Source organism: Tasmannia lanceolata, unplaced genomic scaffold (genome assembly GCF_043159265.1).
Source record: "Tasmannia lanceolata isolate RefF3 unplaced genomic scaffold, GAP_Taslan_0.1 ptg000023l, whole genome shotgun sequence".
NCBI lineage: Eukaryota > Viridiplantae > Streptophyta > Magnoliopsida > Canellales > Winteraceae > Tasmannia > Tasmannia lanceolata.
The window spans coordinates 2,113,435-2,131,866 of NW_027518700.1; the positions used below are offsets into that span (position 1 = coordinate 2,113,435).

General features: G+C 37.7%; 2 protein-coding genes across 4 annotated transcripts; one reads left to right on the forward strand and one right to left on the reverse strand.

The window, feature by feature from the left end:
- Positions 1 to 1,895: 1,895 nt before the first annotated feature.
- Positions 1,896 to 3,858, reverse strand: LOC143856629 (uncharacterized). Its single transcript, XM_077366897.1, has 5 exons — positions 3,771 to 3,858; positions 3,612 to 3,688; positions 3,398 to 3,527; positions 2,837 to 2,898; positions 1,896 to 2,258 (listed from the first exon to the last, which is right to left on the reverse strand). The coding sequence occupies exons 1-5, from the start codon at positions 3,856 to 3,858 to the stop codon at positions 1,941 to 1,943; spliced, it is 675 nt and encodes a 224-aa protein (XP_077223012.1). The 3' UTR covers positions 1,896 to 1,940.
- An 8,244-nt stretch (positions 3,859 to 12,102) lies between these two features.
- Positions 12,103 to 18,432, forward strand: LOC143856569 (uncharacterized). 3 transcript variants are annotated; one of them, XM_077366832.1, is made up of 7 exons: positions 12,103 to 12,564; positions 14,708 to 14,744; positions 14,849 to 15,085; positions 15,187 to 15,234; positions 16,806 to 17,323; positions 17,452 to 17,534; positions 18,001 to 18,432. In XM_077366832.1, exons 1-6 carry the CDS (start codon positions 12,263 to 12,265, stop codon positions 17,522 to 17,524), a joined length of 1,215 nt encoding a protein of 404 aa, XP_077222947.1. In that variant the 5' UTR covers positions 12,103 to 12,262; the 3' UTR covers positions 17,525 to 17,534; positions 18,001 to 18,432. The 3 variants fall into 3 exon arrangements, with proteins under 3 accessions (XP_077222947.1, XP_077222946.1, XP_077222948.1); XM_077366831.1 differs by lacking the exon at positions 18,001 to 18,432 and having other exon boundaries at positions 17,452 to 17,667; XM_077366833.1 differs by lacking the exons at positions 12,103 to 12,564; positions 18,001 to 18,432 and adding an exon at positions 13,270 to 14,201 and having other exon boundaries at positions 17,452 to 17,667.

Sequence of the window (18,432 nt, forward strand, 5' to 3'; positions counted from 1 at the left end):
CATCCTCTATTTATTTGTTCCTGTCAAGTCTCTCCTCTCACCTGCCCTAACCCTCTCTCACAATTTGAGAAACTAATTTATCATGAAACAAAATTCATGGTTGCCGAACATGAACTTGTTGACTGCAAGCTTGGTGAAACAACTTGCATGAGTAATGAACCCACCATTACTTTCTCATGTATGAATGCCCTGTTTGTTTTAGATTATGACAACTGATTGTGGAGTCCCCAACCGATTATTGGACTGAAAATTGCACTAAATTTGAGTCCAATAATTGGTTAGGGAGTGGGGACTCCACAAACGGTTGTCATAATCTAAATTGATTTTGATGAGCTTTGTTTGTGCATAAAGAATTGGATTCGATGCTTTGAATTTAGCTTTTGCTATCACAAAGAATAAATGATGAGCGAGTTGATATTAGCAGCACTTTATTTCTTGTCAGACATTGAGGTATAGAAACTATTAGTCATTGTATTCCTTACCGGACCATATGACCAGCACAATTTTCTTCCTTTATCAGGACTATGTTTTTAAGAAGCGGCATGAAGCTGAGTACATTCGTCGTGTCTAACCTGCAAAAGAATATCAATTTCCTCTGCATCGAATCGCAACACCACCTACTTATAATCACTATATCCAACATTTTGATCTCCATTGTCCCAACTCTTGTGATAACACAAGTAGACCTGTCACCCAAAGGAATTACACCTTTTCTTCTTCCTTGGAACGTATCAAATTATCCCCTTCTAGATCAATCATGAATTGTTACGTGCCTAATTGGCCGTAATGAAAATAAACAAACGGAAAATAGAAAAAGCGTGGCGGAGAGGTTGATTCGAGGCAACCGGACCTCCTAATGACTCAATTCGAGAGGAACCATGACTCTCCTAAACAAAGTCTCCTTTGCTGTAAAATTATCTTCTTTCCCCCAATTCATTGAATACAAAACTTAAATACAATCATAAAGGTAGTTTTAGATAACTACCCCACTAACCCACTTACACATCACATAAGAAATAACTACATCCACAACCTAAAACACATAACATATAACCAAATAACTAATACCACTTAAATGCCCATAACATATTAACATGAATAGAACAGCTACACTCTAATATACACTTATCGTGATGAGAACTGTTGATACTTGTGAAGATTGTGACAACATCTCCAACTACTTCATTCTTCCTACCCATTGCAACTACCATGGTATTTCTGAAACCAGTACCATTAACCATCCAAATACAAAAACATGAGATATCCATAGGTGGCCTTAATGCAATTTACATTTTAGCTACCCTTTACATTCTCCGCCTTATTTACATTTTGATAATTTATTTTTTAAATCTACTTTTCCTATTGTCTTTTGCTTTTCTTCGCAGCACTTAACCTTTTTTTTGGGGGAGTGATAAATCGACTCCCATATATCTTAAATCGACCCCCAATGTGTCTATCTCTCTCCTCTTTCTCTCTCTAACCCATAGGAGAGAGAAAGACACATAGGGAGTCGATTTATCACTGCCCTTTTTTTCCATATGTTCCTCATACTCGGTCATCGGTCCAGTACGTTACCTAGTTACTTCGCATGTGGACTGCCTTTCTTAAAAATGACCCACAAGAAACCATTCCCAAAAGTATGATTTGGAAACTTTATATTAATTACCGAGGTCAACATAAGATTATTGGGAAATGTAAACCCCAAAATCAGATTTTAGACTTTGAGATGACAACCAAAATCACTATGCAATGCATCAAACTAAGTTGTAATGGCATTTTAGCAATCAAAAGAAAACTCATTTTATGGTTTATGATCGTATTCCATCGGTAAAATTTAGACAGAAACACTTCTTTTCTTCACTTATATATACTGAATCAAAATTGGTGTTTGAAAATAAAAGCAAGAGATTTCTCTTCCTATGCTAGAGTTGTGAATCTAACTAAGGCCCAACATTTTCTTCATTTAAAGGTTGAGCATTGTTGATTGGAGGACTGGGATGAGGCTTATAGCCATAGTCCATACTCACCATATTCATATTCTCAATGGCGACTTGGAGAAGCTTTAGTGATTCAACTGCCTTGGAAAGATCTCGAGATCCAAGAGGTATAGAAGCTTTTGACCTTGAAGAAAATTCTAAGCTGCCATTAGTTGAAGTGGCCTCTGAGACTTGATAATTGAGTTGTTGGCTATTTGGGAGATCAGTTATCTTTCTTTTGCCACCGTTTAGTGTCTTTGGCTTCAGCATTTTGTCACCTTGCTGTGTTGGTCATACAAAGAAACATGTGTTAGATTGGAGAAACAGCTAACATAAACAGTACAAGCAAGTTTTCATTAAGATCATGAAGGAAACTTTTCTCGGGGAAATTTTTTCTTTCCAAAATTTAGAGGAAATTAATATGATTTTGCTTGATTTAGAGGGATATGATCATAAAGGTCCCTTTACATAAAATTTGAATAAGGTTGTTTTTGTTAATTTAGAGGGATATATGTCATCATAAATTGAAGGTCCCTCTAGATAAAATTCGAATAAGGTTGGTTAAAGTAATAGATATTTTTTTGTGTATAAAAAGTAGGAAATTTTAGGAATATTTTTCCTTTCCAAACTTTTACAGAAAATTCCTGCAATCCAAATAGGGCCTAAGGGAAGTGATATATTGGACCCTGTTTTTTACTTGGACATGACAGCCTCCTCTAGTGCATTTATGACTACTCTTTTACACTAGAGGGGGCTATCCCAAGTAAAATAAAAAGGCAAATAAATCATTTCTCTTTCAGGGGGGGGGAGAGAGAGAGAGAGAGAGAGAGAGAGAGAGAGAGAGAGAGAGAGAGAGAGACCTTATCCTTCATCCCAGTTTGTGATTGTCCAAATGGCTTGTTTGAAGCATTCTTACCCTTACCTGCAACCAAACAATTAGGTATTCAAATGGAACCACAACCCTCTCCATTGTCCCTACAACCAACATTCTAAAACTGGCACAATAACTGAACGTTTCCTTCTGTAGAAATCATAAAACCTACTCTAAATTATGATACCATGCTAGCTCAAAAACGGAAACTGAAAAGCTACCCACTTGAAAGATGTGAACATAAAGATTCTGAGAGTATGTATTCCTTTAAACTTCGAAATTCAATTTCATACATACATTCTATAATATTTCACACTTGTTTTCACACACTTGTTTTCACTTGGACATAGAAACAAAGTCTACCAATAAATGGATTTTCCTCAGTTATTAGTTGGTGGGTGAGTTTGAGGCCCATTATAATCAGCACTAAACGACGTAAGGCCAACTACATTGACCCTCACAGGAAGAAGAGTTCTATCACTCATTTTACATGAAACATTGACCATCCCCTTCTTTTCATGGCCACATTTTCCAACAGAATGGGTTGCACCTGAAATCTTTGAAGGATCATTCACCATTTTCTCTTTCATCTCCTTCCCCAACACATTCTCCACCATCATTTTCCTTCCTTTAAGCCATTTATTTCTAGTAGCCGAAACATCGACATCGCCCGAAAGGTCCTGTTAACATGTATGATTCAATACAAAAATCACCCCACATGATAAAGTTTCACGCCAAGAAGTACCATGAAATTAAAAACTCACCTTATTCACAGACGCAGAATCGCCGCTAGTCGCCACAAACCAATAACCATTTGCTACCGTTGCCGCCTCATTCACAACTAAAAAGAGCAACCATAATCACTATAATCTTTCATAGCAAACCCATTTGCTACAAATGCACAAAGAAGAAGAAGAAAATACCTTTATGGGTATGAGAAATGGAGTCCCTCACAGTAACAATAAGCAACAAAATCCCTAATAATAAGGTAGTAAACCTTATGGGTGCCATCTTTGTTTCCCTTGTATGTTTGATGTGCAAGACCAACACCACCAAAAGAGAAGGAAGAAGAGAGAGTGTGGGTTTTGTAGAAAAAGCTCAACCTAGGTCAAAGCTAGGGTTCCAACTTCTCCTTTATTTTATTTTTGTGGGATTTTATAAAGAGCCCAAGATAGGTCAAAGCTAGGGTTCCAACATATTCTTTATTTTATTTTGTTGTGTCTTGGGTTCACGTTAAAACTCAAAAACAAATGTAGTGTTTCAAAGCTGAATGTGGTTTTTTTGGGGTGCATGGCTTGAACTTTAAATGGGTTTATGTGTGCAATAGCGTGGAATGTAAGGTAAGGGTGTTTTGTCCCTGTCTGCCGCCATGCATGCAACGAGGAAGGTACTTATATTATTTTACGCTGTTTCCCATATAAATATATATGTTTTAGGGCATAAACTAGGGTTTCTCGAATTAGCACAAATGAGATGTGAAACTGAGCTTTGTGTAAAGAGAATCACAAGGTCCCCCAACTTGCCTTTGGCACAGTTTCTTATGGTAGTGGAAGCTACCCTGGCGAGCTTAGCATGTTTCTACTGTAAATGAATGTGAAGAGATGAGTCTTTTTCATACTAACTAGTCAAGGTTAGCTACCTTGAAGTTGGTTTGATTTCATCTTTTATCTAGGGAAATGTTATCAGCACTACTGTATTTTGATGATGGCACTCCTCACTTTATTAAAAGTACAGTATGGCCCGCACCATAGGATGATCCAAACCGTCCATTAGATGGGCCACAGTCTAAATAAGTTGTGCTCCAAAAATCATTTCCATAGGTTGAACCTAACCCTCCAATCTATAGAGGGATAGGATCAACACTCTTACATTCAGATCCGAGGGTTAGGATCAACCTAAGGAAATGATTTTTGGGGCACAACCTATTAAGGCTGTGGCCCATGTAATGGACGGTTTGGATCATCCTATGGAGTGGGCCATACCATACTTTTAATAAAGTAAGGAGTGCGATTATCAAAATACAGTAGTGCGGATAACATTTCCTCTTCTTCTTCTTCTTAAAAAAAAAAAGGTTGGGTTCAAGAGCTGGTCATATGTACGCCACACGTATTAGTGTAGGATTGGATCAGATTAGCCGTGTGGACTTGGGTTGATGTATATATTTTGAAAGTAATTAATCCAAGATTTTGACAAAACAAGCTGATTAATTGCATAACTGAGTGAAATTTAAACATTTTGTATGAAAATGTACTGCATAAAAGAATTATGTGCATAGCTGGGACTATAAATTATCTCATAAAAAACTTTTTGACTCTTGCATTAGATTGAATTTCGTATGTGTAGTAAAAAATATGACAGCTAAAAAGATATTTCAGTGTGAATCTAGTCAGACCCTAAATTAGCTTGGATTCCCACCTTGTATTGGTTGTATAGGGATTCATTTAAGATTATTTAGTGTTTAGCAGCTAAAAACAGCTATTAAAATCCTAATCTATATTATATACAAGTAAAGCCCCCTCAATACACTTTAGTGGGTCATCTCTCTCCTTCTCATAGTTTCAAAACTCCCGTGTCATTGTGAACTCCCCCTAGTTGACTCCTTTTTACTTTAGTCGCATTCTTGTCATAGTATGTGTTTTGCCCTGTAAAGTCAATTAAAACTCCTTTAACTCTCCCAAGTTAGAGTCAGTTGACTACATCAACCAATTAGTACTCAGCCGTGTCAAGTGAGTACTCGACTGCGTCGTGTTGACTTGCCTAGGATTTTTTCTTTGGCCATGTTTTGAAACACCTCTCTCTCTCTCCCTCCCTCCCTCCCTCAGTGCACATTGCCTTTTGCAAGTAAGTTGTTAAGGCATTTAGATGACATTATGGGCTGTTTGATTTACAAATTTATCCTAGAAAATGATGGCAACTGAAATTCTAGAAGGGAAGGAATTTCACTTACACAGGAGTGTATGGGATAACTATAGTATCCCATAGATGCTTCTATGTACCAGACAACCAAGGAACCTACTGATTTCACCTACGCACTTAGGCCATGTTCGTTTAAGATTCTGACAACAGATTGATTTTTGAGTCCAATAGTTCGGTATTGGAGTCACAATCGGTTGTCAGAATCTTAAACGAACAGGGCCTTAATGTTAGTATAACATGACTTGTTGTTCGACATGTTTCAACTTGAAGATTGCTCCCCCCCCCCTACTGATAAAATTAAGAGAAATTTTCACTAGGCTTGTGCTTGATTATAATCAGTCACAAAGTGTGCTTATATAAAGGACACATGCACGTAATAATCCAACATAGTTTCCTAATCTATCTAGCTTGCCACACCTAAACAACTTGCCTAATCCACTATCAAGATGATCCAACGGTGAGATCTCAACCCAATCCAACGGTATCATCTTACATATTCTAACACCTATGAACTTAAACACTAAACCTAATGATCCCAACCGACTACCGAGCAAATTAAGAACTTGAATACTGTCCATATCTTCTTTTTTTTCCCAATATTTATATGCAGTTTAGAGGTTGACCACCCAATAATTCAGACCATCTAATAAATGTGATTATTAGGATATGGCATACTACGGTGGGGATCAGGCTACATGTGCATGTGTGGGTCTAATCAAGACTCAAGAGTAAATGAAGAAAGGGAGAAATTATGTGTGCTGTGAACCGTATCATATGTATAAATAGAGCATAATGTTAAATTGTTAACCCAAATCGAATTTGAGAAGATTTAAATCATTTGTTTTCGAAAAGCACTCTTCCCACTGGATTACTAGTAGGAGTGTCAATGGATATACAGGGGGCCGATCCACATATGTCTAGGTCGTGATCCTTTACATTCCCTTATCGATCAAATCGATAAGGGCCGGACTCAAATTAGAACGTAAATTTGAGTGCACTAATCAGTTTTGGACTCGCAATCTTTTCTCAAAATCCAAAACAAACAGTGCCTAAAAAATACATGTATCTTAGACATTTGAGCAGTATAATTAAAAAATAAAGAGGAATGATACATGCAGGGCTCTCTTTATGCAAGAGCCGGAGCCGGAGAAGGGCCCTTGAATAGATCCACGTCATTTTTAAAGTCCGTTGACAAACTGAATTCGGTTGCACTTAATGATGTTGATCTATTCGAAGGCCCTTCTTTAGCCCTTGCATAAAGAGGGCCGTTGCGTCTATCATTCATCTTAAAAAAAATTCCACATTTTCTTACCTTCTTTCTTAAAAACCCCTTCCATAAAGTGTGATCTTTGTCCAAGAATGCAATTATTATAGCACCCATGCTTTCAAGATTTGTCTTTGTTGGGTGGAAAGATGTTATTTTATGATCATTCGTATCCACTCAATGCACTGGAGGAAATATGCACTTGAACACTAGCTGGGCCCACGATATCAATGGGCCAGATCAAAGGGAAATTTTTGGTTGAAGCCCTTTAATACATGGGTGGGCCATACATCAAAATCCATTCCCACCGGATGATTCTAGCCCTTTAATATGTGGCCATGAATAAATGAACAGTAAGATGATAAATTATATTAATGACCAAAAAATTGGAAGGCTAGAATCACCTAATAGGGGGGTTGATTTTGATGCTGGCCAATCCATGGCAAGGTCTAATAGATCAATGGTTTTGATCATTAAACAAGTGTGCACAACTTGTACCTGTAACCGCGTCTATCAATTTTTGTGCTGCATCCATCATATAAGAACACATTTTAATGACTATTCGATAAGGAATTTCACAAATTAGAGTCTTAAGATTGATCAAGAGGGAAATTTCGGTACACGGCCAATAACTTGTAAAGCCCAACAAATGAAGGATTAAGATTATCAAAACAAGAGAATTTATATGATGCCCGACCGTCAAACCATAAAGGGCGGATAGAGACAAAACCTGCTGCCTTGATTTCTTACCCAAGGAAAAGTAAAAAAAGGCGGTTTCTCTTGGATTAAAATCAAGGGAGAGATGGTTCTCTCTCTCTCCGCCCTTTATGGTTTGACGGTCGGGCACCATATAAGTTCTCATCAAACAAATTGACACCCCAAATGCCTTGGTTGTTCCTTTTTCTCTCTAGGCTTTATTTCTTTTGATGTAAAATGAGTGTAAAATGAATTTTATGCCAATTTTAAAAGGAAAAATAGGTGTGAAATTTGTTTCTCACCCATTTTACATCGAAAGAAACAAAGACTGAAAGAAAATCCCAAGCGTCCAATAATTCCACTTTTCAAATGGGAGATATGTCCCCTACAAAGGAATCCTTAGTTTTGTTGCTCAGAACATGACATAGAAAATCCCTCAGAGAAGATCTCGTAGTTCCAATGTTGCTTTAGTCTTGGGCGGGGGGGAGAGATTGTTGGGAGTTCCATGCAAAAGCAAAAATCCCACATCCGAAAAGTGAATGGATGTGGAAGGGCTTATAACCAGTTTGAGTCCGATAATCAGTATTAAACTCAAAATTGAATCTCAGAATCCAAAATGAACAGGGCCTTAACATCTTTAATTTGAAATATGAGTTTTAATTGCACATGGTATGATCATCTGATCGTAGTGAAGCCATGCCAAAGATAATAGGTCCGTATAGTTATGACCCACCAATTCAATAGGTCCGATCACCAAAAAGTTCCACTAGTTTGGTGGGCCATATCATGCTCCCAAGAAAATGGAACTACTCAGCCCTTTTTTCCTAGCGTGCTTCTCTGTGAAAGGGTTCTTGACTTCTTGACAATGAAAGAGATTAAAAGAAGAAAAAGTATCAGACAGAAAAATGAGAAGGTTTAGGTAGGGGTGGGCCAGGGACAGCTAACGGCTATAAAAGAATGTCGACTAGACGTGCAATGAAAGAGTCTGTTTTCCAATCGATTCCGTGTTAAAATATTGGAAACTTGCTTTTATACTCTCGCCATTTATTTACTCTAGCCATTTGCTTTTGTCCTCATTTGATTCCAGGGTTTGGTTAACAAATAATGAAGGGAATTGAGGGGTGGAAATGACACTGGGTTGGAAATAAATACTGAAAAAAATTGCTGGAATCTGTTTCCCTCCTCAATAATTGGTATTATGACTCCTTCATAGATGGAATGGTATTTTTATTGATTTTTTATTAGATTTTTTTCCTTTCCGTTTCTCCAAGGTAATTAGGAGTGAGAATCGGATTGGGATACCAATTTCAATTCCTGATCCCTATAATCCAAACACAGCCCATGATCTTTAATGCCCTCTTTGTTTGAGATTATGACAAATGATGGTCAAGTCCCAAGGTAATTAGGAGTGAGAATCGGATTAGGATACCAATTTCAATTCCCGATCCCTATAATCCAAACACAGCCCATGATCATTAATGCCCTGTTTGTTTGAGATTATGACAAATGATGGCCAAGCCCCAAACCGATTATTGGACTCAAATCCCCAAACCGATTATTGGACTCAAATCCCCAAACCGATTATTGGACTCAAAACTAATGTAATTTGAGTCCAATAATCAGTTTGGGGCCTCACCATTGGTTGTCATAATCTCAAACAAATAGGGCATAAGATTATGTCAATCGATTGTGAGTACCAAACCGATTATTAGACTCAAAATAGTGTTTAATATTTTTTGATGGGAAACCTGGGGTTTTGCGGGGACCCCTACTGGTTTATTAGATAAAAAGAAAAATGTTACATCAATGGGCACAATACACCATCCCTAATTCAGAACACATGAGAGAGGGAGATCCAAAACTTGAGGCAGACGAACACTAAACTGAAGAGTTCCAAATGCTCGATACTCGTGAGTTACATAATCGGTTAGCTTGATTGGGATATGTTGGGGTCTTTGGGAGCGTCTTAGGTAACTTTTCTTTGTAACATTTTACCAAGATTCATTTGATTTCTCCACTTCTGGACCCTCTTCTTCAGTGTCATCTTGCTCAACTCTTGCTCAACTGGGATCACATTGATTAAATGACGCTCCCAAAGAGGTAGAACTGCCATGTTTAAATTTGAGTCCAATTATTAGTTTAGCACTCATAATCGGTTTTCACAATCTTAAATGAACAAGGCCTAAGGGCTTGTTCCTCTGAGATTGTCACAAACGATTGTGAGCCCTCAAAATTTGGTTTGGGGCTCAAATCGGTTGTCACAATCTCAAACGAATTGGCACTTAGATTATGTTCTAACACCACTAATTGGTAGTGGATAGACATAATCGGGATATTCTCCATAGGGACAAAAATCCTTGGATAACCCATTGTTGGAATTGGTTAGCCTGCTTGGATAGTTTTATCCATTCAAATCTTGTGTAACAAAGTCCTCAAGTTACTGTAAGCCCTTTGTCATCATTCAGAGTTCTCTTTCGGTGGGAGACATCAAATAGCGAAGACAAGTAAAGGGAGGGGTGCCAATATCAAAACATGCAAAGTTTGAGAGATGCAATATAGCCAGTGGCATAGTATAAAGTAAAGAGAGGGGTGTCAATTTCAAACCATGCAAAGTTCGGATATCATTGCCCTCTATCTAGTGTCCCGACAAAATTATCATTTTTCTTATAAAACAAAAGAAATGAAAACGACGGGTAGGCCTGGTATTGGAGAATGGCTACCGCTTACGCTGAACCCCTTACGCATGTTAGCATTGGGGGTGTTATGGGAAGCTTCCCTTCGTTGCTACTAAGAACCTATTTGGTTTATTTGGTCTGTAAGATAGGTTTTTTTTACGCTAGAAGTACGAACCAATGTGAGGCTTTATAAACCACTTAAGCACAGTTAAGCTCGCTGCGCTGCAGCGCATGAACACTTTTCTCATATGTTATGAGAAAAGTATTTCTGCTCTGCAGCGCAGGGAGCTTAACTTCACTTAAGTAGTTTATAAAGCTTCTCATTGGTTTCTTTCTTGTGGAGCCGCGATAAGTTTCAAAGGGGGGACCTGCTGTACAAACCAATGGGAGGCTTTATAAACCACTTAAGCGCAGTTAAGCTCCTTGCACTGCAGGAACGCTTTTCTCGTATGTTATTTGGAAAAGACATATGCAAATATCAGAGAATGACTGAAAACTACAAGAAGTGTGTTCCCATTGGTGGGAGTGTTGGTAAACGTATGATCCTCTGTCCTCTTTTTTTTTTTTCAATAAAATTGGCAATCATTCAAAAAGAAAAAAGAAAAAGAAAAAGAAAAAGAAAAAGAAAATAGTAACTGCACTTAAGTAGTTTATATATAAAGCTTCCCATTAGTTCCTTTCTTCTGGAGTCGCTATACGTTTCAAAGGGGGACTTGTCGTACGAACCAATGTGAGGCTTTATAAACCACTTAAGCACAGTTAAGCTCCCTGCGTTGCAGCGCATGAACGCTTTTCTCATATGTTATTTGGAAAAGACATGTGCAAATATCGGGGAATGACTGAAAACTACAAGAAGTGCGTACCCATCGGTGCGAGTGTTGGTAAACATATGATCCTCCGTCCTCCTTTTTCTATTTTTTTTTCAATAAAATTGGCAATCATTTAAAAAGAAAAAGAAAAAGAAAAAGAAAAGTAGTTTATATATAAAGCTTCCCATTGGTTCCTTTCTTGTGGATCCGCTATACGTTTCAAAGGGGCCCCCTGCTGTACGAACCAATGAGAAGCTTTATAAACCACTTAAGCACAGTTAAGCTCCCTGCGCAGGAACGCTTTTCTCATATGTTATTTGGAAAAGACATGTGCAAATATCAGGGAATGACTGAAAACTACAAGAAGTGCGTACCCTTTGGGGGGGAGTGTTGGTAAGCATATGATCCTCCGTCCTCTTTTTTTTTTTAAATAAAATTGGTAATCATTCAAAAAGAAAAAGAAAAAGAAAATAGTAACCTAAATAAAAAGGTATCATTTTGCCTACATGATTTCTCAAAGGGCCTACATACTCTTATCCAATTGAATATCTACCCTACAACTCTAGTGTGCAACAGAACTGTCCAAAAATCAGCCCTTACTTTTAATGTGAAGGGCTGAGATTAAAATCCATTTTCTCTATTTTAATCTTGACCCTTCGCCTTAAAATTAGGGAAATGTTATTAGCACTCCCTATTTTGATGATCACACTCCTCACTTTATTAAAAAGTACGGTATGGCCCACCCCATAGGATGATCCAAACCGTCCATTGGATGGGCCACAGCCCCAAAAATCATTTCCATAGGTTGATCCTAACCGTCTGATTTATAGAGGGTTAGGATCAATCCTCTAATATCCATTTCCATAGGTTGATCCTAACCTTCTAATCATTTCCATTTCCTCCTTCCCAATCCCTCTCTCTCTCAAAAAAAAAAAGGCTCCTCCTCCTCCTCCTCTTAACACACTCCAAACACTCCCTATCAAAAACCCCTGCACAAATCCAAAAAAAAAAAAAAAAAAACCCTAACCCTAACCCTAGATTTCTCTAAACCGTAAATGGGAGGTGTGTCTTCTTCTATGGCAGCGAAATTCGCCTTCTTTCCGCCGAATCCCCCATCGTATAATCTCGCCGTCGATGAAACTTCCGGAAAGAATATTCTTACCGGAGTTACATTTAAGCAGAACGTTGATGTTTTGAAGCTCTGTACGAATAAAAGAAACGAGATCGTAGCCGTTTATGTCGGTAATCCAACGGCCACTATGACTTTGCTGTATTCTCACGGCAATGCGGCCGATTTGGGACAGATGTTCGAGCTTTTTACTCAGCTTGGTGTTCATCTACGCGTTAATCTCATGGGGTCAGTCTCGATTTCCATGATTAGTGCAATTATCAAAACATTGGTAGTGCCAATATCAGGCAGCTGTCCCAAATCTGCTTGTCTTTTCTTTCTATGTTTTGCCAATATCAAAACATGGTCAGTCTCTACTATATTTTACTAACTGCAGATGCTCACTCAGCTTGTCTTTTCTTCTTTAATCGGCTCTGATACTTTTTTGGGAACTGTAATAACCTTTATGACAGCTGTTTAAATAATAAAGGACAAGATGAGTTAGTGCAATTATAAAAATGGTAGTGCGAATATCAGTACCCTGGCTACTGATATTGCCACTATTATGTTTTAATAGTTGCACATACTCTGCTCTGACAGCTTTTGGGAACTATATAACCTTTGAGAGCTGTTTAAATAATAAAAGACAAGATGAGTTAGTGCTGTTATCAAAACATGGTAGTGCCAATATCATTAGCCTTTTCTCTTTTTTTTCCCTCTTTCTTTTCCATTTCTCTCAACTTTTGGTAATGTTGGAAATTTTAAGCTTTATTTGCTGGAAATTATCCGAAATTGCGATTAAGAGTGCTTCGTTTTGATGCTTTATGCAATGTGTTTTGGGTCTAGTTTTGGGGGTTTTATGATTGTTACTAAGTTGTCTTTTTTTTTTTTTTTTTTTGGCATTATGTTACTGAGTTGTCTTTATAGGATTGAAAAAGGTCTGCAATTGACGTCATTCGATCAAAACAATCTAAAATTTTGATTTCTAGTAGTTGATTATGCTTTGTGAACATTGAGTTTTCCTGTTTTGGAATTTTGATTCATTTTATTATATTTAGTTTTATACTTGTTAGTGAGATGTTTCAATGGGGATGAATATAGGTGGATCAGGTTCAATCATCCACTCGACGTAGTCAACTCAGTTTTGCCTTGGCCGAGTCCGAATTTTCCCCTACCAAGTTAATCTAAACTCCTTTGTCTCACCCGGGTTAATGAATGGTTAGCCATGCCAATCATTGAACTGTCTGAGTCGACTCCAATTTACATTTGTCAAGTCCTCATCTGAGTCCACCATTTTAAAAGAAAGAGGTTTCTCATTTTATAGTTGGATGTGAAAGACATATATTGTTCACAATTAATTTTTCTTTCTATCCATTATCTATATCGATTCCATAGTGGATACTTCCTTTAACACAAAAACTTGTCTTTCGACGGGGTTTCTTATCTGTCCTTCTCATTAAGCGGATTGGATTCAAACACTTTCTTAGGCTCTTGTCGTAGGCAACGAGTGGAGAGAACGATCCTTATGAATAAAATCCTTTGTTCCATACCTGTTTTATATTCATCTTCTTATCCTATGTGAATGAGTAATCCATCCCCCCTCCCCGTCCAGGTCCTCAGGGCCGAATACATATAAGGAGCCTCTACGGGAGCCCTATTAGGTGGTGGTGGGTGCGTAGGGGTGGGTTTTTTTTTTTTTTTTTTGGAGGGGGGTTGGCATGTCTCGAATCTGTCTTTCAGCTCATCTGAAGTCAATTGGTCGAATTGTTGCTCATATTGAAATGAATCGAGATTGATGAGGAGTTGGTCAATGTTGCAAAAACGTGTACATGTACTTATTTTGAGTGCCTCGAGTTTTGAAACACTGATATGAAACCTCGGAGCAGGTAATAACTGAATCTCTGATCCACTCATGTGGTGTGCCCTGCCTTGGACAGGTCACGAGGCAAGTGTCCATTGATCGAAAGGTCCAAACAATCTGATCATTGAGTATAGTATAGAAACTTGAAAAGAAATATGGTTAACAGTCCACATTCAATTGGAAAAAGTTCATTGTTTGGATCAATTGTACAATCAGTGTGTGTTTTGTACTGTGGCGCATCCACAGTTATGTGACCAAATGGATGATCAGGGTCCTTTGATTGTACATCCACTTGCGTGCTGATGGGTACGGCAAACGTCACAAAACAATCTTCATTTGTAATGGATGCTAATATACGACCTCTTTGTTTAATATCAGTAACTTTTATCTGTGTTATTTGCAATATCAGTACCAAACGACTCTATGGAACCTTTAAATCCAATTGATTGTGGCATTACACATCCTCTGGTTACCCTAGTTGTGGAATCTGTTACTTAGTCCTGTTTAACTCAAAGTTTGTACACTTTGCAGGTACGACTATTCTGGATATGGGCAATCATCTGGAAAGGTATTACATTGAATTATTACAGTTTATGTTTTGTACATTAGGGCTGTTAATTTTTTTTTTTGTCAAGTAGAAGATGATTTGGTTTGTGCTATTCTCTCTGGTAGCCAAGTGAACAAAATACTTATGCGGACATTGAGGCTGCTTATAAATGCCTTATAGAAACTTATGGAGCAAAGGAGGAGGACATTATTTTATACGGCCAGTCTGTTGGTAGTGGCCCCACTTTGGAATTAGCAACTCGCTTGCCTCGACTGAGAGCTGTTATTCTGCATAGCCCCATTCTATCTGGCCTGCGTGTTATGTATCCTGTAAAGCGCACATACTGGTTTGACATATATAAGGTTTGTATTTATTATTGTTTGAATTTTTGGGATTTTGGTGTTTGATAAATTCAGTGAAATGTTATTTACCATTAACAAGCATTCATCTGGTCTCTTTGCAGAACGTTGATAAAATTCCACTGGTCAACTGTCCTGTTCTGGTAATTCATGTGAGTATTTTTACATCAATATTTCGTGAATTCTACATCTTTATTTCACTATGAAAGTTTTCAAAGCATCATGTGACATGTTAACATATTTCGGTTTACTATTGCTATCATCTAGACTGCATTTTGGATTAGCTAGGTCAATGTCCACTTCCTCTTTATTGTGCTTTGCTCTTGAAGTATCATTAACTTAAATTATGCACATCTATTGAGTTAGGATTACTAGATTGAGTTTTCATTCATCATCTCACTCTGAAACCTGCACTAGTTATGTTGATTTATCTGTAAGTGTAAACTCCTTCCTTAGAAGTGGAGAGATGATCTGAAATTCTGAATACCTCCTTCACCTACATTACATGGATTTCTCTATGTAGTGCTGGGTATGATTGTATTCCTCGGACCATCTGTACTTGTTTGAGTGCATTTTTTTGTCTCATGTTCATAAGGATTCATTTAGCCGACCCCAACCATTTTGGGACAAAGGCTTGGTTGAGTTGAGTTGATGTTCGTAAGTTATTAGTTATTTATACCATTCAAAAAAGGTTATTAGTTATTTATGTACATTCTCTTGCATATATGGCTGAAATTTAACCTGCATAAATTTTATGTTCACTTTATAGCATGAGTCCATGAGTTGTTTGTTTAAAATTGCAAATAGACACTACTTCTTGGATTGCAGAAAAATTAGATTTTTTAGTGGTTAAAAAACATATATCAAAAACTAGTAAAATTGATCAACCTTTGCATTTAGATATAACAAAAGAAAAGATGGCTGGACAAGCATGTCACTTATGGGCTGGTTGCACAGGCCACTTGGACAGAGCTATAGTCATGGGTTCTTATATGATGGACGCTCACTTCTTCAATGATCCAAACCATTTTTATCTTAGGGCTTGCTATGGATTGGGCATGCATGAACACCCATTCCTGTCGGATAATTATAAGCGTCCAATTTGTGTCTGAATGCTGACAACTGCTTTGTTTTCTCACTGTCTATTTATTGGCCCCAAATTGGAGGGTTTGAGTCGTCCAATCGGACTGCGTTTTGCTGCATGGCCCATCCATTACGAGGCCTGATGGAAAAAAAGGAGTCAAAACAAAATTCAGTAAGTACCGTTAAAAAAAAAACAAAATTCAGTAAGTAATGCTTTCATTTCTAGACTTGGTAAAGAATAACTTTCTTATGAATCTATGATAATATTAGTCTGTAATTTTGTCTAATTCCTAACTTCTGCTTCAAATCCACAAATATGGAGTATGTAGCCAGAAAATTTAATATATCATGTCATTCACAGAAAGCTATGTTAACAAGTCTTAGTCCAAAGCCTCCAATTGGATGCACCATGCTAGGTTGATAGGACACACACCCCTGTTTCACCCGAACTTTCTGAAGTTATTTTCTGTAGGAGGAACCCCTGTTTTTTAGTGGTCAGAAATTTATTAAGAAAATAGGAGGAACACTTGTCGATATATTTAAAATTTTAAACTAACTCAAGCATTTTCAGTATGAAAGAAAAATGCCATACCTAATGAAGTTCAAGCATGCTTACCCCATATGTTTTTGGCATTTTCAGGGAACGTCAGATGAAGTTGTGGATTGTTCCCATGGTAAGAAGCTTTGGGAGCTTTGTAAAGAGAAGTATGAGCCACTGTGGATTAAAGGGGGAAACCACTGTGACTTGGAACTCCATCCAGAGTACATAAGGCATCTCAAGAAGTTCATATCGGCCATCGAAATATCATCTAACATCAGAGATGAATCTCATCAGATCACAGATGTTTCACCTAATGTCCAAAATGGATATAATCAGATCACCGCTGTTTCAGAGCCTCCACGGACTAGCTCTGACCGTTTGGAGCTCCCAAGAAAGAGCAAAGATCACAGAGAGAAATCTATACCAAGCACAGACCACAGAGAGAAATCTAGACCAAGCACAGACCATAGAGAAAAGTCTAGATCAAGCACAGACCGTAGAGAGAAATCAAGGGTCAGCACCGATAGGAGAGAAAAATCAAGAAAAAGTGTGGATCGTTCTGACAAGGCGAGGAACAGCGTGGACCCACCGGAGAGAGCGAGGAAGAGCATCGATCGGTCGGATAAAACTCAGACTAGCTAAGAGTGTTTTTTCTTTTATTTTTTTATTTTTTATCCATTGTGGCCAATGTGGCTTATGTTGTACATATCTAGTTTTCTTGACTGTTGGAATCGAATGGTGGCAGCTTTGGAGGCATGATGAGATCGGTTGGATTGTTCAATATCGACTGTTTCAAGCCTACAGATTCCAGGTTCTGATTGAACTAAGGTCAGTGCTTGAAATTGGATTGTATTTTCTTTTTATTTATCATTATTGGTCTGTTGAGAATCTTGCTTTGGTGATGAAAAATGTATCATTTTCCTATGTTTTCAGAGAAAAATATAGAAAAATTATTGCTGTTTTTCTTTTGGGCAGTGATAAATCGACTCCCCATGTGTCTATCTCTCTCCTCTTGCTCTCTCATCTTTCTCTCTCTAACCAAGAGGAGAGAGAAAGGCGCATGGGGAGTCGATTTATCAATTTGGGGAGTCGATCTATCACTCCCCTTTTCTTTTTCTTTTTTGATCATTATAATACATTACCCTGGGCCACGCGCACCCGCTGGTGCGTGTTGGCGCCTGCCACCCAAGGTTCATAACTTTATCATTCCTAATAAATTGTAGGCCCATTTAATTCTTTTCTTTTATGTTAATAAATTTGTCCCACTTTTAGATGAATTTTTGTTGCAAATTAGGTAAAAAGGACAGAGAGTTGTCTGTATCTTACCTGATATGTTGTTAGGATGCTTCATATATGGCCTAGAACTGGCCAAATAAAGAGATTTAAAAGCAAAGAAACCCCATTTCACAACTATTGGACAAAGAGTTCTCTGGGATAATGTCTGAGGAAGAAGAAAAAGAATAAAGGAGGATTTGTCTTGTTCTCTAGACTTCAAAACCCACAAAGTGAATATTGAGGGAAGAGAAAACACAAAGCATTTGATGCAAGCTAAAATATTTAGCACATTTTGGGTCGAGAGAGAATGTATATAAAGGATTTGATATCCTTGAAATAGAATGCATACTATGGAAAACAGCTTCTCTCTCTGTGAATTTCCACATTTTTTCTACTTCTTTGTGGATATGATATCCAGTGCTCCCTTGTTTTGATAATGGTACTCCTTACT